This window comes from Heloderma suspectum, chromosome 4 (genome assembly GCF_057233095.1).
Source record: "Heloderma suspectum isolate Gila_16-S chromosome 4, 16-S_ref, whole genome shotgun sequence".
In the NCBI taxonomy this organism is placed as follows: Eukaryota; Metazoa; Chordata; class Lepidosauria; order Squamata; family Helodermatidae; genus Heloderma; species Heloderma suspectum.
This window is the reverse complement of record NC_139461.1, coordinates 60,085,557-60,100,027: the sequence shown is the minus strand read 5'-3', so window position 1 is coordinate 60,100,027 and position 14,471 is coordinate 60,085,557. Positions and strand designations below refer to the sequence as shown.

Below are 14,471 nucleotides of genomic sequence, written 5' to 3'. Positions count from 1 at the left end.
AAGGGACCATGGAACATGATAGAGAACATGTTTTGCATGCAGAAAGTCCCAGGCACAGTCTCTGACACCTGCAGTTAAAAGAATTGGGTAGCAAGCAGGTGATAGTAAAGACAATAGTGTTGTAGTTAAGTATAATCCACATGTTCAAAACTGATTGCTTTGAGTAGCCAGTCCTCGACTCTAGCTAGTCATGTGCTAGATTCAGCCACAATTAAGTGACCTCATAGACAAGTGGGAAGTGAACTGGGATTGCTCATATACCCCTAGGATATAGTGAAATGGACAATAGCATATTAATGAATAAATTACACTGCATTTTTAGTATCTTAAATATTGCTAGGAATACTTATACTGTTTCTTATTCATGAAGCACCTCAAAGATATAGATGCTGTAAAGCTGAAATACATAAAAAGGTGCTGCCTGCAGGTTTACAGCCTAATGGGCACTGGGCAGGAAGAGGAATTAGGACACAGAAGGAGTTGTGGATATGTAAATCAAAAGCTGCACTTATACATCTCTGTATACATTGAAAATTTAATATTCTTGTTGCTTATTGTCAAATTAGATGTTGGTATTTTGAGGTATATGAACTGACTTTTCCATTTCAGTTTTGGTATGACATTGCATTATTGGTTCTGCTACTGATGCTCTCCATTTAGTGGTACAGTAAATTCTAAAATAGGCTTGGAACCTAGAGGTCACACAGTAGTAGTCGCCTCACCCCAACATGCTTACCCAACCACATAAAGAAAGGGGCTTGTGACATCCTGAAGACTAAGAAATGTTTTGTTGCATAAGGTGTCATGCACTAGAGTCTACTTCATCAAATCTAGAATGGACTCTCACCCCCAAGAAGCTTATGCCATAATAAATCTGCCATAATGGTTTTTTGCTGCTACAGACTAATGCAGCTACATTTCCAGAACATAGGAAACTATACCATGAATATAGGAAACTATACCAAGTCAGGGTGTTGTCTACTCTGACTGGAACTGGCTCTTCAGAGTCTCAGGTAGAGGTCTTTCCCATCACCTGCTACTTGAGCCTTCTAACTGCAAGTGTTACAAATTGAACCTGGGAACCTTCTGCATGCCAAGTATGTACTCTGCCACTGAGCTACAGTCAGTTTCCTTGATCTTCATGCAACCATACCACTATCCCATCTGTATCTCCACAGTTCTTTAAAGCTCAGAAAAGCAGTTTAGGTAAGCCTTGACTAGGCCACATTCTGAGAAAAATAGTAGTTTCACAAGCATTCCTGGCCATAAAAACATCTGCGCAGGAGGGAGAACACATGTGTATATAGTCGCCCGGAGCGACAGAGGAATAAAGCTGGCAGGAAAGGTGTCAAAAGGAGACAAGTATGAACCAGGTAAGAGAATGGGTCAGGCACCCAGATTTAAAATCATATTAGCTCAAAAGCTGTGCTGTTCGCAGCCCCTAACCATATGTGTCTTATTTATTTGCTTCATGGATATCCCGTACCTTCAACATTCAAAAGTTACCAGGGCAGCTAACAATATAAAGCATAACAACATAAAATTTAATATCAAACTACAAAATGTAAAACCACAACAGCAGCAGAAACCATCACATAAAGCAGCAGCAACTTAACCACAATTGCTTAAAAGTATAAAGAAAATTCAAAATTTCTAGAAGTTCTAAGTCGAGTAGTTTAAATAGTTTACCCAGTTGGATAAGGAATTAGCAGTATTAACAAAACACCCCTGAACCAGAAATCTGATCATCTTTTTAGAAACAAAGGACATATAGGGGGTTAGATGGTGTTTTATCTTCTAAAGTAAATGATCCTAGCTTTTAGGAATCTGAAATATCTTCCCTGCTCTGAGGGTTATACATGAGCAAGTCCCCTATCAGTTCAATAGGTTTTATAGTGTCTTACTTTGTAGGGTTGTTAGGCAAGAATAATGATTGCACAGTAGAATTACTTGGGGTAGAGGGAGGACCTAATCACAAGTAAGAAGAAGAAAACCAGTATGCTTTCAGGTTGTTTTGGTGAGGAGCCTAATGGAAGGGAACAGCTTGAAAAGAAGGCTCCCTCTAATTCTTTCCTCCTGCTCTCACCCCCAGAATATGGACATAGAATTACTATGTTACCATGTTTAGGTTTGGGAGTGGGATTGGCCTTACTTACTTAGCCAGCTCAGGAAGGAGCTTCCACCTAGCAGATATCTGGGCATTCTTAAGAAAATATGCCTTACTTTCCTGGAACCATCCATATAACAAAATGCTTCAAATAAGTCTAAAGAAATGGCAGCCTTCAAGAACATAACTTGAACTGCTGCTCCCAGGTGAGAAACTGACAACTGAACAGCTGCAGCAGCATTATCTGAAACATGCCATAAATGGTGAAGCCTAAAGGCGGTGTGACTGCCTGTGCCAAGTTTCCACATGAATTATGTTATTACCTATCAGTGGTAAACTGTTGACTAAAAGAAACTTGTAATGAAAGCAGTTCTTGCTAGAACTTTCCCAATTGTCTTCCAGTCCCTTGGCATGTCAGTTTTCTTCTTCTGTTCAGTTCAGTTTTTCCATTATGCAGCCAAGAAATTTGTCTGGTTTCCAAAATAATCATAACTGTGTTCACATGAGAAAATTCTTCTTGTTCATGAGGGGGACTAAACAGATTAGTTATTTCGTTTCCTAGTGATATACATGTTTGCTACAGAAGAAGGTTCTGCTTCAAACATAAATAACTTGAAATTTATTGTACCTTTCCACATTATTTGTATTATTTATAGATGTACCTAAAGCATACTGGATGTCTTAATGAAATATAAAGCTTTCAATCTATTTTAAAGATGGGGACGCTGAAATCTAGGGTTCATCCGCTCTCAGTTATCTAATGTCTTTAATTATCACCATTCTTTTACAGTTTGTCATTGCTTCAGTCACCTGGTTGGTATTTGTGATGATAGAAAGATAACATATTCTGTACATAACGGACTTGGTTTAATTTTTGTGAACCGCCCAGAGATCTTCGGCTATTGGGCGGTATAGAAATGAAATAAATAAAATGTTCCTTTATGCAGCATATTTCTGGGTTTTTTTGTCCACCTAGTGCTCTTTTTTCCTGTTTTGAGAATTGTTTAGGAAAATACTACTTGGCAGCTTTTAATGAAATAAAGGTGGGTTTACAATCAATAAATACTGATTGTGTATTTGCAGTGAAAATTCTGGAGTCACAGCTATTGCTGAACATGTGTTCTTTGAGACAGTTTCTCTTGATTTGAGAGTTGCATACAGATACTCATTGTTTACAATTGGTTCCCCCAGGATGACTATGGAACATTTGCATCCCAGAAAACTCAGGTCATTAGGTTACAAGTTTGTGAAGACTCTGCCTTGTTCTAGATGATCTACTGGGTTAAGCATCTGTTTAGAGCAATGTTTGAACAAGCTGGGTGGACTATGGAATCGGTAAGTGTAACTGTTACAGTGAATATATGGAGGAGCTATATATAGAGGAGCTGTAATGTTAGCATGTATACAGGATGGGCATAGTTCATGAAAGTTAAGCATGCCTAACTCCCAATGACATAAAAGGAATTTAACTGCTGAGTATTTAAGTTCCATTAGAATCTATAGAATTTAGGCGTGACTAATATTCTTTAAATCAGGGGTGGGCAACATGCAGGCCACATGCAGCCCCACACCCAGTCTTTTTTGTGGCCTTGCCATGCTATCGCAACCCCTCCCATTTTTCCTTTAAAACAGGGTGCATGGGGAGCACAAGCCTTGTTTTAAAGGAAAATAGCACTCCGGGAAGGCCCTCCATACTTCATGTTAAAGGGAAAGTATAGCTTTCCCTTTTGTATTGCCCCACAGCAAATATGGTGGGGCAGGGGGGCACCCCTGGTGGGTTCCAGGAAGAGGATAGAATTGGCCCCCAGACACCTAGATCTTGCCTAGCCCAAGTAATTTTGCCTTCAAGATGTAACAAAGAGAATTGTGATTTTAGGGAGGGATCATCTTAACTATAACTCCATACAGATGTCATTATGGTCATGTAGCATGTTAAGTGTTCATTCTTCTGTCTGCATGTGAATTTCAGTGAAATTTACACTGCCCTTGTTAAAGCATAATGTGTTTTTCTGTGTAAACAGGCTTACAGTGCAATTTGATGCATGTTTACTTAAAAGTAAATCCCACTATGTTGACTGGGGCTTATTTCTCTCAGTAAAAGGTATGCATTGGATTGAAGCCTTAATCTAGAAAGCGAAGGAGTTTCATAATATCAGGTACATAGTTTCAAACTATTATTTAAAAATCTTTTTCTTTTCAGTTGCTTTGGTCAAGTAAGCCTTATGGTCCAAACAGAAGTATTGTAAGGAAAATTGGTACCAACCTCTCTCTAATACAGTGCCCAAGGGTCCAATTTCAGGTAAGAAGTTTAATCTTTGTTTTAATCTGAGGAAACCACTGAGGCTTCAGAGTCTAGTTTTGGGATATACTTATTCATCTAGGTACTTGATGGTTGTGCCAAATGTTGCAAGTGACCAGTATCATTGTTACTTTTAATAGCAAATTTGGGTGACAAAAGGTGCAATCCTATGCACATTTAGGCAGAAACATGGCCTACAACTCCCAGCATGTCTCAGTTGGCATGGCTAGTTGGGGCATGCTGGGAGTTTTAGGCCTTTTTTTCTGTCTAAACATGCATAGGATTGCATCCTAAATCTATGTCAGTTTGGAAGGAAAGCAGAGCCCCTCAGAAATAAGGCAGTAATTTCTACATATACTCAGGGGATTCTGGAGGTAAGCAGAAATATTAAAGCGTGTACATTAAAAGTTTTTTTTAAAATTGCAACCCAAAATGGACTGACAAGGACCAGCTTTCATGATGTACTAATGCTGAACTGTCAGTTGAGGAGGGAGAGAAAAGTGAAGTGGGACGGGGAGGAGGGAGTAGTTTGTTCTATCCCCTTATAGCAAGTATCCTGGAGAGGGGCTGGAGGGAGCGATGTGCACCATGCTCCACACTATATAGACCCTCTCCCCACAAGTTCTGAGCAGAACTACAAGGCTCCTGTTCTGGGCTGTGTAGAGCCCTGAACAGGAGCACTCCTCTTAGGGCAGGGGTGGGCAATGTGCAGCCCCTGCCATCCCCCACTGTCCCCCAAAATAAAATTTAAAAAGAATTTACGGGGGGGAAAATGAAGTTGCCTACCCCTACCTTAGGGGCCGGAAATACACTAAAACACTAAAACAGTTGAAAGTCCCACTCATAGTTATTAAAGCTCACCTGTATCATGATATTTTAACAGTCCAAATCAGGTATGGTCAACTTTAGGAGGTCTGTGGGCAAATTTTTTTCCCCTGGATCCTCCCGTGGGTCACACCCCCTACAGGTGCTAAAGATGCCTGGGAAATTAGGGGAAAAGAAGCTCCCGTAACTTCTATGAAGCACCAAAAGCTAATTTGATCCTTTTGGTGCTCCATAGTACTCAAGACACCATTTTGTTTATTTAAAAGTTGGAGGGGATTCCCCCCAAATTTTGGGGGAGTGGGGGCCATTGCAGGGGCTGCATGTGGTCCACAGGCCTCATGTTGCCCACCTGGGTCTAGATTATCTGCCTTCTAAGCAGGATGCTAACTTGACAGCTTAAAACTTGTCCTGAATCTGTGACTACTTATTAAAATTGTTCTACATTTTGGTAAACAAAGATGTTTCATGGAAATAGTTATTCAGCAAGATATTGCCAATTAGAAGCTTAGAAGCATCAATCCTGGGAAGATGTAGAGGGTGATGTCATGACACATCTGCCTACAAATCCACATGAGCTCCTCCAATAAATATAGAGCATTTTCACATACGATCCATTTTGAAAAGACAAGTCATTTATCATTAGGCTATTTGGTATACTTCTGAAATAAACCTATAGTTAAGAGTTTGCTTCTTACAAAGACAGATCTGTTCGATTATAAAAGGTTGATACTGTGTGTCTGTCATCTTTCAAGAGTGATGTTGTCCCAGTATTCTTCCTACTGTAAGCTCACTGTGGATGTTGTATTAACTTGGAGCAGTGGGGCCTCTCATTGCAATTAGTATGAGTGATTATCTCTGGTACAGCTAGATGTTGATTCTGAATTTGCGAAATTATTATTGAAGCAGGGTGCCTTCTGTCTACAGCTCAAAGAGGACTTCCATGACTGTTTTTAGGTCTTGACATGCAGACTGGGGTTTGTATCCAATGTTAGTCCTATGTAGAGTAGACCCATTGAAATGAATGGGACTAAAGTTGATCAAGACTAACTCTAGTCACATTCATTTCAGTAGCTCTACTTTATGTAGGACTAACTTTAGGTACTACCCTGAGCAGGGTTGATTTGATTTAAATCAGATTGATTTAAATTGCGTTGATGAAGGACTCAATGTTAATGATTTAAATCAAATCACTAGTGAGGAAGATTCTATTTAATCATAATTTTTAGTAGAAGTTCCTTATTGTTTAGTATAACCTTAATACATATTCAGAGATGTAGGTTTTATTAGAAGGTAGATACACAGTGGAGAATATATGCAGCAGAAGTTTCCTCAGGAATCAGGACTGCATGAATATGTTCTGCTCACTTTTGGTTTCACTTTCTATTCCCCTCCCCTATCCCTTGGATTTATATCCAGACTCCTCCTCCGTGTTCAGAACTTCTCCATCTCCCCAAATTCTCTATTCATTGACCTCCTCTATCTTTGCACTTAGAGAGGAAAGGCCTTGAGAGAGAGAGAGCACGTGCACTTCTGTACACCACCTGCAGTGCAGAAAAGGACCGATCATAAACTGCCCATCTCCATAAACTGCTAACATATTCAAAGAATATAATTAGAAGTTGTATAGTTAGTATTCATGATGATATCTTTGACCTAGGCTCTTTTTTTACTAATTGTTTTAAGAACATTTCAAAATCTGATTTAAATCAAAAATTCTGATTTAAATTTTTAATGTTTTTATTCTTACCATTGATAAAATGATATCATTTATCAATGATAACCATGTGCCTGAGTAAATGGCAATTAGACATTTTCTTCTTGTTGTTGCATGTCCTTCACTTCATGTCCAGATTTCCAGTTGTATTACTTTGGAAAATGGGAGTTCAGGAGAGATTTGAATAATAAAGTGTCACCATGAGATTGAAAAAAATAGTGTCTAAGTATATGGCACAGCTGGTGTACAAACACTTGCTATATCCTCAGAGGAGAGAACTCTAGCTGCACTTAACCCACTCTTTCAGCACAATCCTGTATCTGTCTAATCAGAAGTAAGTCCCATTGATTTCAGTGAGGCTTACTTCCAGATCGGTGGGTATAAGATTGTAGCCTTAGCCACCTAAAAGCTGCTGTGTGGTTCAGCTCTGCGTTAGGAAATATCTGACAAAGTGTAAGAATAACGGAAAAGCTAATACACACTTCTATATTCATTCCTTCTAAATGTTAGCCTGGAGAACTATATAGCTGCATTTCTGAGTTGTGCAAACACATTTAAGTGGAGTGTGGGGCAGGGAGAAGAGCCTTAATGATAGACAGAATAGCTCCTTTATTTACAATCTAAATGAAAATCTGAGATGGAACAAAACAGTGTTACAGGATAAGGAAGCATGTCACCACATAGTAGAAAGATGACAGAAAAGAGATGTATACAATCTTGCAGGACATATGAATGCATTTGAAATATAATCAGTTCCAATAAAAGCTTCATTTTTCTCATTTTCTAAGATGAAAATTCAATATGTAAAAAAATGGAATTTTAATTCTTTGAAACAAGTCCTCTTGTGATTGTGGTAAGCTTCAAACTAGTATTTTCAAGCTATGGGTGCCACTGACCATCCAAAGGCCTAGTTTTGCATAACTTGTTCTTCATTTCTCATAGCAGTCACATGGATTTTAAATAAAACTGCTTCCTTTTAATTCTAAGCAGGCAGTTCTGAAGTGACTATGTTAATTAGTGTGATTTACAGTAAAACTCATTCTTCAGATTTGGAAGTGGGAGGGAAGAACTCTTTCTGGGAAGATTACCTTAGTCATGAATTTTGTGTTTCTATTGTACTCACATGACAGTAGCACTTAATTTTACTGATATCCTGTGGGTTGTAACCATTGCTTTTGAGGGAAAATACATTTAAGAATGAAGTCATAATTTTAAGTTTAATTTATAATGAACAAATTGAGTTGCTTGGAAGTGTGTTGTATGATTCGTTAAAATCATAGTGTTCTAGCCTTCTAGGTTAAAAAAACCTTGGTTCTCCCCTTCTTTGTTGGTCTACCTGCATTCATATCTACTTGATACACACTGCTTCTGGTTTGCCTCGAACTCTGCTTCAATGGGCTGTCAATGGTGTCTGGATGTTTCAGTGAATGTGGAGAAGGGCTGGCTGAACAGGGCTTCTTGGAGAAAGAAAAGAATAGGAAACAAGGAGAAATGTTCCTATTTCGATTTTCATAGCTCCTTTCTCACTGGCATGCCTCCACAAATTAACTCACTAGAGATTAGTATGGTTGACCATCTGGCAAGTAAGATGCCCAGTAACAGATCCTCATTTTAGTAAAGTGTCAGGATTCCTTTTGCCCCCACTGAACTTCAAACACCAAATCAAACACAGACAAGAGGCTTCAATCTACAGCTTTTAATCCATTACTTCAAAGGGTCATACAGATGCAAATTCTCAGTGACTCTCAGTCTACAAGGAAATGCTTTTAGGGGGTTCAAAAGATAGCTATGCTGTTTGAAAGGAAGACAGTCTCGCTATCCTAACTTAAGGGGTCAGGGGAGGTCTCTGTCTCTCTCGTGAGGTTTCTAGACGCAGCTGTTCACGCAAGGCCAATCGGGTAGACCGTCTAAGTTCCGCCCCGGCCTTCTCCCTCTTAGCTCTGCGTCTGGCATCTATTAATTCAGACTCCCCAAACCCTGCCTCTCCCTGTTCGCTATCTCTCATGGGGGGTGGGGGTGAAGAGGGACCCTCCTCCTCCAGCTGGACCTTTGAAACCTGAGGAGCCTGCCTAGCCATGTCTGGACTAGCCTGGGAAAATTCCTCCCCCATGTCTGGCGGTTCTTCTTCAGAATCTGAACTACTTTCCCACTCCCTGCACTCAGAAACACTCCTGACATCAAGTCTATTATTTCACACTGAGCTTTGGAACTGTTGCTTGAAAGCCCCATATGACATGGGATCTCCCCTCCCTTGCTGAAGAGCAGGGAGGGTGCTTGTCTTTCTGCTGCAAACCTTTGGAACAGGCAGAAGTAGCACAAGAGACTCACTTCAGTCTGCTCTAGAGCCCAGTACCTCAAACAACCCTCCCTAAGTTGTTTGACTGGGGAGGAGGGTCAGTGCGGAGCACAAATGATGACTCCCTACAGAACCAAGTGTAAAATTTGTGGACCCTGAAATATTTTTCCAACAAAGTGGGAAGGGGCTAGAGAAGAGGGTATGCAAGCATGTTCTTGAGATACTGCTTACTTGTCAATCTAAAATAGATCATGTGGTTGCTAGACCAGAAAGGTTTTCTATCACTTCCCTAAACTGAATAGTACAACAGTTTGATGCACCACACAGTAGCAGAATCAGCTTTTGCTATTTTATCAAAAGCTCATGGCTGTTCTCATGCTTTCTTCTTCATTGTTGCTACACTGAAACTTTTCTATAGCATTCTCTCTTTCCTTTTTCTCTTTCTTACTAGCTTTAGCTATTATATCACAGGACCGTGCACAGAACCTGCTGTAAGTCAGTTTTGTCTTTTCACTTTAAACTTGATTGAGCTGTTAGTGCATGTTTATAATGAGACCTAATTGCTATCAGGAATCATACATCAAATTAACTTCTATGGCCTTAATTCTCTTCTTGAGCTTATATATAAGCTGAAGGTGTGGGAAGAAAACTTTAATTGCTATCAGTCTTTGATTTGCCACGATGGAAAGGAAGACTGTTAGCACAATCCTATATACATTTACTCAGAAGTAAAACCCACTAGATGCAATGGAATTTACTTCATGGCAAGTGGGCTTAGGATTACAGCTGTAGTATGATTTGTGAAGCTTGAACACTATAGTATAGTTGGAGAAGTTAAAAGTGTGGAGGGCGATTAGGCCAAGATTTGGATGCTTGCTGAGAAGATCTGTGGACCCTAGGCTTGTCATTGTGTTGGAGCAAATTTCTCAGCCATGCTTAATTGCCTGTCTTGATGCAGGGCCTGGCAAAATGCAAGTACGTGCCTTGCATTTGTGCCCTGGCATATCTACCCCAAAATATTAGATTACTACAAGAATTGACATTGAATGACACTGATTTTTCTCTTTTGATGGCTAACTTAATGGACATTGAGAGCATAATGTAAGTAATTTTATCCTGCCTTTAGAGGGGCTTCATACTGTAGGCTTAGTTCAGACATCACAGCAAACCATGGTTAAGGGCGATTAATTTTGGTTTGTGTCATGTAACTATGGTTTGTCAATTTAGACATCAGTTGCTCCTCCTCTGAAGGCCGCTTCACCTCTACAGACTGAAGTACTAAACCATGGCTTGCCTGCACATTTGGAATGTCAAACTGTGGTTTGGGTTCTAAAATGTGGTCAATATAAACCATGGTTTGGCATCTTGAATTATCTCTGAACAAACAGTTTAAAGCTATACTGCAGCTTGCTATTATTCCTTTCTTGGAAGTTATGTCAGAATAATCCAGCAATGGCCTGGGATAGGCACAGTGACAACTCTCTGGTGCTGTTCCCACAACACACTAATCCACATTCAGTGGTTGAGTGTGGGTTGTTTTGAAGCGTGGGTTGTTAGTTGAACTGTGGGTCAACCTATTGTCTGAATGGAGCACATTTTCCGCAGGATAGGTTAATGTGTTGTCTCAACGCAGCCAGGATAGCTTGTTAACCATGCAGTGTGGCTTGTTAATCCCCTGAACAGCCCAACAACAAACCATGGGTTCTCAAGATGGCTTGTTCAAGAAAAATAAGCCACACTGCATAGTTAACAAGCCACCCTGGCTGTGTTCAGACAACACAGTAACCCATGGTTCAACGAACAACTCATGGTTTAAAACAACCAACACTCAACCACTGAGTGTGGGATAGCATTGTGTATGAACAGCCCCTCTCTCTAGAGATACCTAAAATCATGTATAATTACAAACCTGGGTTTAGCTGTCAACAGGAGGTCTGTAGATTTGGATCCAAGCTAGAAAAACATTTAATATGTTTGGAGCTGGTCTTGTGCAGGGCTAGAAAGACTTCCACAATTCCTAGGCAGTAGCATCAACCTTTTATTTTTTTATTTTATTTAGAGAGCCAGTGTGGTGTAGTGGCTAGAGTGTTGGGCTGGGAGATCGGGGTTCTAGTCCCCACTCGGCCATGGAAGCTCACTGGGTGATTTTGGGCCAGTCACAGACTCTCAGCCCAACCCACCTCACAGGGTTGTTGTTGTGAGAATAAAATGGAGGAGAAGGAGGACTGTGTATGCCACCTTGGGTTCCTTAAGGAGGAAAAAAGGCGGGATATAAATGCAATAAATAAATAAATAAATTTATATATCTGCCTTGGTGCTTTCTTAGCTGTTTATGCAAATCTAGAAATGGGAACCATTTGACACTAGAACCTATATATACACACAACCAATCCATTTATCTGTCTGTTGGCCACATTGTGCAATGTAAGTTTTGCGCCTTCCATCTCTTGAGACTGGTTTAATTCCCTTAGGGCACAATCCTTTGCATGTTCAGACAGAAAACATCCTACATCCCCAAGCCAGCATGACTGGCTAGGGAATTCTGGGAGTTGTAGGACTTTTTTCTGTGTAAACATGCAAACAGTTGCACCCTTGCTCATGTTTCTCTCCAAAATATTACTAACCAGAATCTATTGAATTGTTTTCAGTAAGAGCAGGCCGAAGGTCTCTTACATAGCTCTGCCATGTAAAAAAAAATTCACTGACTTGAATCTTTAATCTGAACCTTCTGTTGCTTGAAAACCATTGTTTTTAGCACTTTTGAAAGAATGGTAGTGCTGGATGCTTGGTGAGATTAGTTCATTTTGGCAGTAGGGAGTAGGGTGATTTGTTAATATAGCAGATACTGTTATTAGCTTAAGGGCGCAATCCTATGGGGATAGACGGCCACCTCCAAATTCACAGGCGACCGCCTATCCAATGCGGGGTGGGAGAAGCACAGAGGGGATCATTCCCTCCACGCTTCTCCTGCCCTGAATTTGTGGCTAGACAGCTGATTTCAGCTATCTAACCACAGGAAAGTGGAGGGCACAAGGGGGAGAAGGTCGGTTCTCCGGGAACCAGTTCCCGGGAAACCAGATATCCTATGGCTGTCTAGCAGCTGACTAGTGGCCATAGGATTGCTCCCTAAGTGACTTACCTAATTTGCAGCTGGTGACATGTAGTTTAGTGGCAAATTTGTGTATAATGGCAGACATCAGAAAACAGCCATCTCTATGGAGATTCTTCATTGTGCTCTGTAGGCCATATTTTGGATTTTGTAGATTGTTATGGTACTAATACTCCTGCATTAGTTCACCTGCAGTCTCCTTTGACACCTTGTTTAGAGTGAAACTTAACCCTGGTGTAAAGTTGCTGTCCCTCCTTCTGTCTGTTTCTTTCGTAATAGGAGGAGGATGTGTTTCATCTTTCACTATTTTCACAGAAGCAAGACTATGTGATCATAACATAGTCAGTGTAATATTATTTTAGAAGGCCCAAACAACTGCTCTAATATATAACATTGTCCACTCAATCTAGCTTACTTCTCAGTCTGCAGAAGGCAATCATTCTAACCAATTGAGAGAAGATGGAGTAGTCTCCCTTGCAGATGTGGGATGGGTTGCTGAAGAAGAGGAAGAAGGTGAAATGTTTACACGACTCAGGTATGTTTCTTGAGGTTCTCCTGCTATGGTTCTTTAAATCAAGATGTTTCATGGGAACAAGCAGTGTGTTAAACTGAACTAGATAGCTTATTCACTCAATACTGGCAAGTATTGTTGCCGAGGAAATTAAGTGCCTACTGAAATCACAAGTTTCAGCACCCACAGCACTTGGAAGATAGTGAATAAACAATGCAAAAGGAGGTGCTTGCAATACTTAAATGACAGGGTGTAGGCTAGGTCTCTGTAATCAGACTCAGGCTCAAAGGACTGCCTCTGGGATGGACCAGGTTCATTTTGGCAGTATGAGGAGGAGGGAGATGACATGGGGATGGGGATGAGGTAGGGGGACATTGATGCCTCCTATCTACATTATTGGTTCCATTTTGCGCAGTTGAATGATGGTTAATCCTCTCTATTCTATTAAGCAAGAAGTAGCTGCAGAGAGAGCCACAAAGATGGTAGGGTTATATCCCAGTTAGTCCTACTTAGAGTACACCCATTGAAATAATTGGTAGTTAAACTAACATTGAATACAATCCCTAGTGATCTCCCATCTCTGCAAAAATCAGGATGCTGCTGTAGAGTGCTTCAGATCAGGTCTGACTAAAAGTTAATGTAAGTGTCATTGAACGTGACACTTAAAAGCATTTTGGCTACTACTGCATATATCGTTTATAGAACAAAGTTATGGGAACTTAATGCAAGACCTCAGAGTTTCAGGGTTCATGTTGAAGTGGAAACAACCTAGATATGTCAGATTCAAAGATAAGTTAATTTTAATAGCCTGTGAAGGATGTCCCTTGCATAAAGAAGTTTGTTGTTTATTTGTTCAGTCGCTTCCGACTCTTCGTGACTTCATGGACCAGCCCAAACCAGAGCTACCTGTCAGCTGTCGCCACCCCCAGCTCCCCAAAGGTCGAGTCCGTCACCTCCAGAATATCATCCAGCCATCTTGCCCTTGGTCAGCCCCTCTTCCTTTGGCCTTCCACTGTCCCTAGCATCAGCATCTTCTCCAGGGTATCCTGTCTTCTCATTATGTGGCCAAAGTACTTCCGTTTTGCCTTTAATATCATTCCCTCAAGTGAGCAGTCTGGCTTGATTTCCTGGAGTATGGACTGGTTTAATCTTCTTGCAGTCCAAGGCACTCTCAGAATTTTCCTCCAGCACCACAGTTCAAAAGCATCTATCTTCCTTCGCTCAGCCTTCCTTATGGTCCAGCTCTCGCAGCCATAGGTTACTACGGGGAATACCATTGCTTTAACTATGCGGACCTTTGTTGTCAGTGTGATGTCTCTGCTCTTCACTATTTTTTCAAGATTTGTCATTGCTCTCCTCCCAAGAAGTAAACGTCTTCTGATTTCCTGGCTGCAGTCAGCGTCTGCAGTAATCTTTGCACCTAGAAAGACAAAGTCTGTCACTGCCTCCACATTTTCTCCCTCTCTTTGCCAGTTATCAATCAAGCTGGTTGCCATAATCTTGTGTTTTTTTTAGGTTTAACTGCAACCCAGCTTTTGCACTTTCTTCTTTCGCAGACAAGATGACTTGGTATCCCCATACCACCAAGAACTTACCACAGTTTGTTATGA

The 14,471-nt window shown here is 40.6% G+C and overlaps 1 protein-coding gene across 4 annotated transcripts in view; it reads left to right on the top strand.

The window, feature by feature from the left end:
* MTFR1 (mitochondrial fission regulator 1) overlaps positions 1–14,471 on the top strand; it is a 32,829-nt gene that overhangs the window by 6,567 nt on the left and 11,791 nt on the right. For 2 of the 4 annotated variants that reach the window (XM_084849423.1, XM_084849422.1), the window contains exons 2-4: positions 3,299–3,442; positions 4,308–4,406; positions 12,773–12,885. In XM_084849423.1, the coding sequence (XP_084705549.1) occupies positions 3,377–3,442; positions 4,308–4,406; positions 12,773–12,885 (278 nt within the window). In that variant the 5' untranslated portion in view covers positions 3,299–3,376. Of the gene's footprint in view, positions 1–3,298; positions 3,443–4,307; positions 4,407–12,760; positions 12,886–14,471 lie in introns of all 4 variants that reach the window. The other 2 variants (XM_084849421.1, XM_084849420.1) reach the window with 1 other exon arrangement.